Source organism: Cariama cristata, unplaced genomic scaffold, assembly GCF_000690535.1.
Source record: "Cariama cristata isolate BGI_N322 unplaced genomic scaffold, ASM69053v1 scaffold14361, whole genome shotgun sequence".
NCBI classification, from domain to species: Eukaryota; Metazoa; Chordata; class Aves; order Cariamiformes; family Cariamidae; genus Cariama; species Cariama cristata.
In genome coordinates this window covers 46,884-55,135 of record NW_009598824.1, presented here as the reverse complement: position 1 = coordinate 55,135, position 8,252 = coordinate 46,884, and the positions used below count along the sequence as shown (strand labels likewise).

General features: G+C 43.6%; 1 protein-coding gene across 1 annotated transcript in view; it reads left to right on the top strand.

Moving 5' to 3' along the window:
* Window positions 1-7,827, top strand: part of GAREM (GRB2 associated, regulator of MAPK1) — a gene marked incomplete at its 5' end in the record, with an annotated part of 18,483 nt that extends 10,656 nt beyond the window's left edge. The window contains 2 exons of the mRNA XM_009709450.1: window positions 3,415-3,581; window positions 6,814-7,827. Of these exons, the coding sequence (XP_009707752.1) occupies window positions 3,415-3,581; window positions 6,814-7,726 (1,080 nt within the window). The remainder of the gene's footprint in view (window positions 1-3,414; window positions 3,582-6,813) is intronic.
* Window positions 7,828-8,252: the final 425 nt, after the last annotated feature.

Here is an 8,252-nt window from a genome sequence, read left to right as displayed (position 1 = left end):
CTGGAAAATGATTAGTTTCCTGCTGATTTCTGCAAGCTGAACTGCTTCAGCGCGGGGTCAAAGGAGAGCCGGAGCCAGCACTGGGGAGTGGGTGGGAGGGCAAGGGGGAGGAAGGCTGCCCCTGCAGCAGGGTGAGGGCAGCCCTCCTGGCAAGGGGGTGCCGGCCCCCCAGGTGATGGCTGAGGTGTGGGTATCTCCTGTCACACCTGAGACGTGGGTGGTGGGATGCTGGGAGAGCTGGGGAGCACCTACACAGCATTGGGGTGAACCCTCGCACCTGGGGAAGCCCCGTGGCACGACGACTGCCTTCTGGGGGCCACAGGGGGGCATTTGGGGTAGACACATATGCTGCCTTTTAAGGTCATTTTGAAAAGTGTGTGATTTTGTCTGCTGTGTCTTACAGTTACTGAGGTAACGTGTGAGTGCTGTCAGCAAGTTCAGTATTGCTTTCTAGCCATGTAGGAGAAATAATTTCTGCTAAAGATATTGACTTGCGTTTAGAGGTGGGCAGGGAGTGTAACCCCATAAAATGTAAAACAAAATGAAAAACCTACATCTCCATAGATGATAATAATTCAGACTTGGTTGTGTGGCTTCCTGGAACAGCTTTGGAATGAGTATCAGTGACCTACTGAATTCATCAGTGGGCTGGGGCCGAGGAGATGTTTGCATGGTTTCCGTGTAGGGTATTTATAGCATAAGTAGATCTCAGGAGCTGCTGATGAACATGCGGTTTAGTCATCACTCCCTCTAGAATGATATTCCATAGCGTTTCTGTATAAAGGTTGGCTGGCAATTGTATTTTTGCATGCACTAAATTTAAAATGTGTGTACAGGAGCTGTTTGCAGGAGAGAAAAGGACATTCAGGTATTTCAGAAGCTATTCTGGTTTTCTTCTCTCCGGCAGGATGAAGCGTTCTGATATATCATGTATTTTCAGAAAATCAAAGTAGCATGAAGGCAGAGGGATGGGGGGGAAATGACCTCTGAATTAAGACCTGTAAATTAGAAATTACTTCAGTCCCCAAACACTAATTTGCATAAAATCAGAGGCTGTTTTTCCTGATTGATTTAAAGCACGTCCCCGATGGAGTGTGCTGGAAGTTCAGGCTCCCATCGGCAAGCAGCGTTGAACTGCGTTGCGTTGTGCTCGTGGTCGTGCCAGCAATCGGATGGGTTTTACCCCAGCGGCCTTGGAAGCGGTCCCTGTGACGGGCACCTGTGATGCCCAGATTCAGGAGCAACACCCCAGGGCCTGGGGGTTGCTGGTGGGGCTTGGGCTGGCACCCAGGAAAAGGAGCAGAGGTCTTAAAAGCCACCTCACGCCATCAGAAAGGGGTCATCATCCCCAGGTGATGGAGAGGAGGTTGGAGCATGGGAGGGCTCGGACGGTGATGACTAAAAGTCCCAGGACATGCAGTGCAAATGCACTTTATCTGTATCTGGCAGCCACATGGCTTCTAGCACTTCTGGGCAAAAGAGTATTTCCTACTAAGAGCAGCAGCCATCGAGGTGATTGTCATGTCGTACCGTGGCTGTTCCCCTCCTCTCCCACATTTATTTCCTTGCTGTTTGCTTGGACCTAGTGGGAGTAGCTCTCCTCTGAAGTTTCCCCTTGCTCTTGTCAGTTTAATCTGCAAAATCTCTCCTTTTTTATTCCTCTGCTGGGTTTCCCAAGGGCTGTGCCTGGCAGCTGTAATCGCGGTCTTGTGACTGGGACTGCAAACCGGTATTATTTATGGCCTCATTCTGATCTGCAATCTAGGTCAGCAAGGGAGCCTGGCATAGTTTGTTATGCCAGCACCTTTGAATGCCGGCAGTCTTCCCAGGAAAGAATCCCTTTAACCCCTTGACCGTCTGCTGCGCTCCAAGAGCTCCCCTGAACGGTCTCTCTAACCCCATGGCTGTCTATTCAGTAGCATGCAGTATTGACTTGGCCTAGTCTGACTTGGGGGGGGTGGGTTGGGGGGTGGAAATGAAGTCCTTAGGCATCCTTGGGGCACAGCACTAAAATGGTTGAAGAGTTTTATGCCTGAATTCAATAACAAACATGAATAAAATTGATTTTTTTTTTCCCTTGAAAAAAGCAAATAAGAACCCTTAGAGCAAGATTTATTTCAGTGTTTTATGCTGTCGGGCATTTCCTGTAATTTTGACTTGTTTTGAATTAGAGAAAAAATGTACTACAATGTCCTAGTCCCCAGTTTTTCATTTCACAGAAGTACTAAATGGGTTGTTGCATTTTGAAAGCACTGAAGTGGATTGCAAAAGGTTCCACATTTATTTTGTTTTTAAATAAATTAAATCACTTTAATTGCTAATTATGCGTTGCAGAACTGCTAAGATAACTTTTAGTTCTGCAGTGTTGTTAAATTTAAAAATAAACTATAACTTTGAAACACAAAGAGAATTTCCCTTTTCTGGTGCCTCTAAGACTGTTTCAGACAAGGAGAACATAGAGGTCTCCTCCTGCCCAGGGGGAGGTGGTGAGTCCTTAAAAATCATGCCTGGCAGCCTAATTCTCAGTAGCCTTGCGTACCTCCAGCCCTACCAAAGAAAGTTGCTCTCCCAAATATGTACTGATGAGATTAAGGTCTTAATTCCATCATTTTTTCTGTGGGGATGGATCCTGATCTTTTTCTCCTCCCTAGGCAGACCAAACTAAATTTCAGATAAGCGATGCTACAGTCCTGTGTTTTAAGCTGCAAATTTGGCTGTCTGCGAAAAGTAGACCTATTGGCTGGGTGCGTTATTTGAACAGGCTCTTCTGCCCACACCTTTCAACTTGTACGTTTTGTAGTTAACCTTATCCTGGACTGCTCTGGCAGCTGCAGAAGGTCTGAAGCTCCAGGTTTGAATCCCAGCATCTGGTAAATACGAGATACATGTACTGTTCCTGGGGGAGGAAGTCTGGGAATTATCCTAGGGCTGGGTGGCTGAGTATCACTGGTGAACTAAGTCAGGAAACGTCAGTGTCTGTTGAGGTCTTTTAATTACATAAGCTTGGTTTATTACATCTAAATAAATGACACTAATGAAGTTTAAACCTAATGAATTGCTCCTTACAAAATGTAAAATAGCTGGAACAATCTATCTGATTTTGTGTGTTACTGGAAGGTTCTTTTACGTTGTTTCATTGCTGCTGGTTTTTAAATGGGTGGATATCAAACTACTGAAAAGCACCTTACAAAAGATTGCTAGTACCTCTACTGGTAGCAAGGCGTTCTTTTGGACTTCTTCATGACAGCCACATACTCTTGCAAATGTATATACTTAGCAACATTTTTCTCTTCTCCTCCCTTTTTAAATATTTCCTTTCACTGAAAAAGGCAGAACTAGATGTGTTTCATCTGGTTGAGAGTGCTGTTGCCCAGATTTTCTTGCTGCTTACTTACATGTTCTTCTTTTCTACAGGTAAAAGAGGAATGCAGGCTCCTGAATGCTCCCCCCGTCCCACCACGGAGTTCAAAGCCGTCCTCCACCAGTCCTTCCATCCCTCCTCGTACAGTCAAACCTGCACGACAGCAGACCCGCTCTCCTAGCCCTACTCTGTCCTACTACTCTTCGGGACTGCACAACATGTATGTGTTTGAGCTGAGAGCGCCTCGTGGTAGCACTTTTTGAGAACGTTAAATTTAGCAGTACGCTTTTTCAAGGCACTTGTTTATAAAGGCATAGCACTGTGTCAGAGTTGCTGACTTTTTGTGAAATGAGCTAACCTGTCAAGTTGTTTTTAAAGATTCAAGAGCAAGTAAAGCTCCAGCAGAAACTATGTTTTACTAGATAGGACATAGCAATTTATGTTAAATACCTGCACATATTGCTGTAGGTAATCTCACTGTAAGGTGGCACAGGCTGTCTAAATGGAAAATCCCCTACAGTTCTGTATAATTCTTGAAAGGCTTGAATCTTCAAACCAGAACATCTCAAAGCTAGTTTTCAGGTGGGATTTCAGTTCTACATGGATGCAGTGCAGCCAGCTCTGCTAGGTGGGGGCAAAAATGGGGCATGGTAATCCAGAAATGTGTTGTGCTAACTATATGGGAACATGCGGGATGGGTGTGATGGAGAACAGAGAGGCCAGCAGACACCACTGAGTGCAAAGTGAGGTGTAGTAGAAAGGGGTCACACAGCTTCCCAATCAAACCCACTTCAGCACAAACCTAACACACAAACTGGAAAATCCACTCAGGCTAGTCGGAAGTTGACAGTAAATTTTAGAGTATGTAGCTACATACCATTTCCTAGCGATGCAGTGTTCTTCCTTTGGCTTTAGAAAGCATATGCGCCTTTTGAAGTCTCAGCTCCTTTTTGCCTTGAATGTCTTGTTGCTGTTATTTTTGGTGTCTCTTCAATGACAAGATACTACCTGTCTGGATATTACAAATTGATCTGAAACGTCACTGAAATAATTTCAGCCTGGATGCAATTGGTATAATAACTTATGCTGGAATTGCCTTTCTAAGCCATACTGCACATTTGCAGCTTAGTGTTGTGTATCTGGCAATGATCACTCTAAATCAAGGCTGCTCGTTTGTTTTTCTGAAAGCCTGTTGGGTAGTTCTGTCAAGGTCTACTCCACAGGAGGCTGAGCACAAGACCTCACAGCATTTGGGGCCTACCAAATGTTGCTTTCTCTCCTTGTAGCTAAGAATACATCTGCCTCCCAAGAAAACAGGAAAACAGTGAGAAGTGAAATTTCTCAGGAGTGCAGGTCATATTATTTGCCCCGAACTTCACAATATTTGCATGAAATTCATCTCCAGCTTGGGTCCAGACCAGATATCTCCATTTTGGTAGAGTTGACCTAGCACTGCAGTGGAAGCTGCTAGAAAATTGGCAATGTGTGGAGTAACCAGATTTTTTCAAGTATTGCCATTTTTATCAATGGTCTTGTTTTCTGGTTTGTGAAGGGCTGCAGCCAGTACTTTAAACACAAACAAAACCGATATGATTTGTCCGTATCTGCCTGTAAAAATGCCTGATGCCTGACTTCAGCTGTATTTGAGGTTTCTCTTGCATCCTTTGGCACTGAGTCCCGGTGAGTTAATTTTGGTGGAGGACTATAAGGAAGCACTTGGAAAATGTTATTTTATCAGTTTTCAGTAATTCTGTTAATCTTCTAAATCATTAAGTGTTCCCATTTCTAATATTGAATTAGAGAACAGAAACAGGATCAATCAATTTAAGTCCTCTGTATGGTGAGTTGTTTATACCAGCTCACTGACTGTCTTCTCTGAATTGAGCAGCCTCATGGCTTGGTTTGTGAAAAGTGCTTTGCACTATCCATTAAACCAGTTGGCCTTTAAGCAGCCAGAAATGACCAGTTCACAGTGTATCCTTGTTGAGGGGGAAAAAAAACATCTCTGCAATTGTAAACATCCCACTGCTTTAAGTGACAGCCTTGTATTAGTGACATAAACAGGAAGAAAGAAAAGTTTGGAGGGCATGGAGTGGAGACGGAGGGATGGTTAGATAGAGGAAAGCTGCGTCTGTTGGGGCTGAGTTTTATAACTAATTTTCAAGTGATATAGATTAGAGCTGCTTTTACGCATCTGCACATTGTGTCTGAGCTGGACAAGTCCAGGTTGGCTTCCTCTGACTCACTGTAAGTGCATAGGGAACTAATTTTTTGTTAATCCATTCAAAACTATGCTGTTTTTTTTAAAACTGCTGCCCTCCTCAAGCAGTTTTCACTAAGCTGTGACAGAATGACTACCAAGTTTCTTTCTTGAGTACTTAGTTTCCAGGAGAGAGAGGTGAGTAACTGAAATGTTTTTTCAACTGTTGGTTTCCATCTGTTGTGTTAAGTAAGGATTTTATAAATCTGCTAATTGTTTTTCCAGTGTTCTGGCTTAATTGCCCAAAATTCCAAAGATCAACCCAGTCCTTCAGACTTTCTTTCAGAAAGTGGCATAAAAGTGGCAAACATTTGCTTTTGATTGCATGCTTTTGTTGGCATCTCTGTCTCTTGGGAACACCTGGATGTAAACAATCAATTCCCTCCGACAGGCTGAGCTTAGTTTACCACCTGGAAGTAAGTCAGGGTAACTTTCTTTAGGTGCCTTTGAAAAGCAAGTGTTTGTTGTCATAGCTTTTGAAGGATATGGACACACCAACAAGTGTAAGCCTAAAGCCTCGTACTTCAACACATACAGCTAGGTCTGCTTACCCTCCCAGGTAAAACTCTTCCTTTGGCAGCAAGTGTTAACTTATTCTGTGTTACTGTACTGTGCACTGGTGCAGTTTTTGCATGGGTGACCAGTGGGGAAGGATCCTGTGCCCATGCAAGTGCCATAACAAATTAAAACGCTGGCTCCAAAAGGGCTTTTGGTCATCTCTTATGTCAGTCAAGCTTGAGTCTAGTGCAACGGTGACCTGCCCCTCTTACGACCTTTTGCATACCATGACACATCTGTGGTATATAAATATAAAATACAGGATTAGAACATCTTTTAGTATATGTGATGGTGTTCCTTTCCCATGGTGGTGTCCCTTAGGAATTCGACAGTGGGAAAAACTGAGTTTTCGGGAGATAACACAGAACTGAATTGAGACATCTACTTTTTTACAAGCTTGAAAAAACAGGACGTGAGGCTTTTGGGTAGATTAGCATCTTGTCAGGCTTGTAGAAGGAGTAAAAGAACTGTCAAAGCATTATTCAAACGTGTTGTTAATTCAAATCTGAAAAGTTCTGCTGGAGCAAAGAAGATTCTTTCCTTGTGAGAGCCACCCTCTGACTCTGTCCGATGATTTATTAATTTATTCAAATTTTTTCATACTAATGACATCCTTTCTGCTTTGTTCCTTAAGCAATGTCACAGAGAGCGACAACACCAATCCAACTGAGAGCGCACCTGTTTCCTGCTACCCTTGTAACATGATGAAAACCGAAGCCAAAGAGCCTGAGAGCACGATGCCTTTGGGAAGCCCCTCAACTGAAGCTCTGCCTTCGAGGTTATCTTGGCCAAACCATTTTTCAGGAACTGCTGAAGGCCTGAATAGGAGTGATTTCCTGCTCGATTCAAGCAGGAGCTACAGTTACCCCAGACAGAAGACTCCAGGTACGCCAAAGAGAAACTGTCCAGCACCTTTAACTTTTGACTTCGATGGGTGTGAGCTCCTGGCGGGGTGCTCCCCGCTGACCCCAGCAGAGTTCACAAACACCATCTCTAGCTGTCCAAAGTCGGCAAGTTACTCTCTAGACTGCACTGATGAGAAAACTCTGGGAGTCAGCAACACAAAGCAGAGCCATTCGTGTCCTGCCTTACCTCCTCGGGCACCGAAGTCAAGTGAAGAGAAGACGGTTACAGACATGTGTCCCTTGCCGCTGAAAATAGATGGTGCTGAGGAGGAGCCAAAAACTGGTTCTCCAGACCTCTTGGAAGATCAGTATCTCGTTAAAAAGGGGATGCAGGATACGTTCTCTGTGTCTTATCCCTTCTCATCTCCCCTCCACCTTCAGTTAGCACCAAGATCTTGTGGGGATGGCTCTCCCTGGCAGCCACCCACGGACCTTTCTGGACTCTCGATAGAGGAAGTGTCTAAGTCGCTGAGGTTTATTGGTCTGTCAGAAGATGTCATATCGTTTTTTGTTACAGAGAAGATTGATGGCAATTTACTCGTTCAGCTTACGGAAGAAATCCTGTCAGAAGACTTTAAGCTAAGCAAATTGCAGGTTAAGAAAATACTACAGTTCATTAATGGCTGGCGGCCCAAGATGTGATGCCGACTAGTTATTAGCGAAACTGTACAAGATGTGCTCTATGCACTTCAGCTAATACATCACTTCCTGTTTTTTGCACTAAAAGCCCTTCCTGTAAATAGTAGTAGAAAAATTCTTACTATGCAGATAAACATTTTTGAGTGGTGAATGGAATTTATTTTTTTTTTGGTATGTCAATAATAAAGGTAGAGAATCTGCAGAGGTGTGCCTTGTGCATCCCTGAACATTCAACAGCTGCTAAAAACTGGACACTAAGGGAACTTTTACTCCGTAGTCTGTTAAGACTTAGTCGTATTTATTACTGAACAATTTGATGCTGAAAGACACACACAGATCCAGTTTACAGTTTTGTGTTAACTGCAAAAAAAAAAATGTATTTCTTACAGGATTATTTCTGTTCAAATAATATTTGGCAACATGCTGTGACTTTCTTCCATTTCTGTTAACAAAAAGCATGTTCACATATTACAAAAAAATCGTTTTGACACTCCATCTGAAAATGTTAAGGATTGCTGTGAAGTGCCAC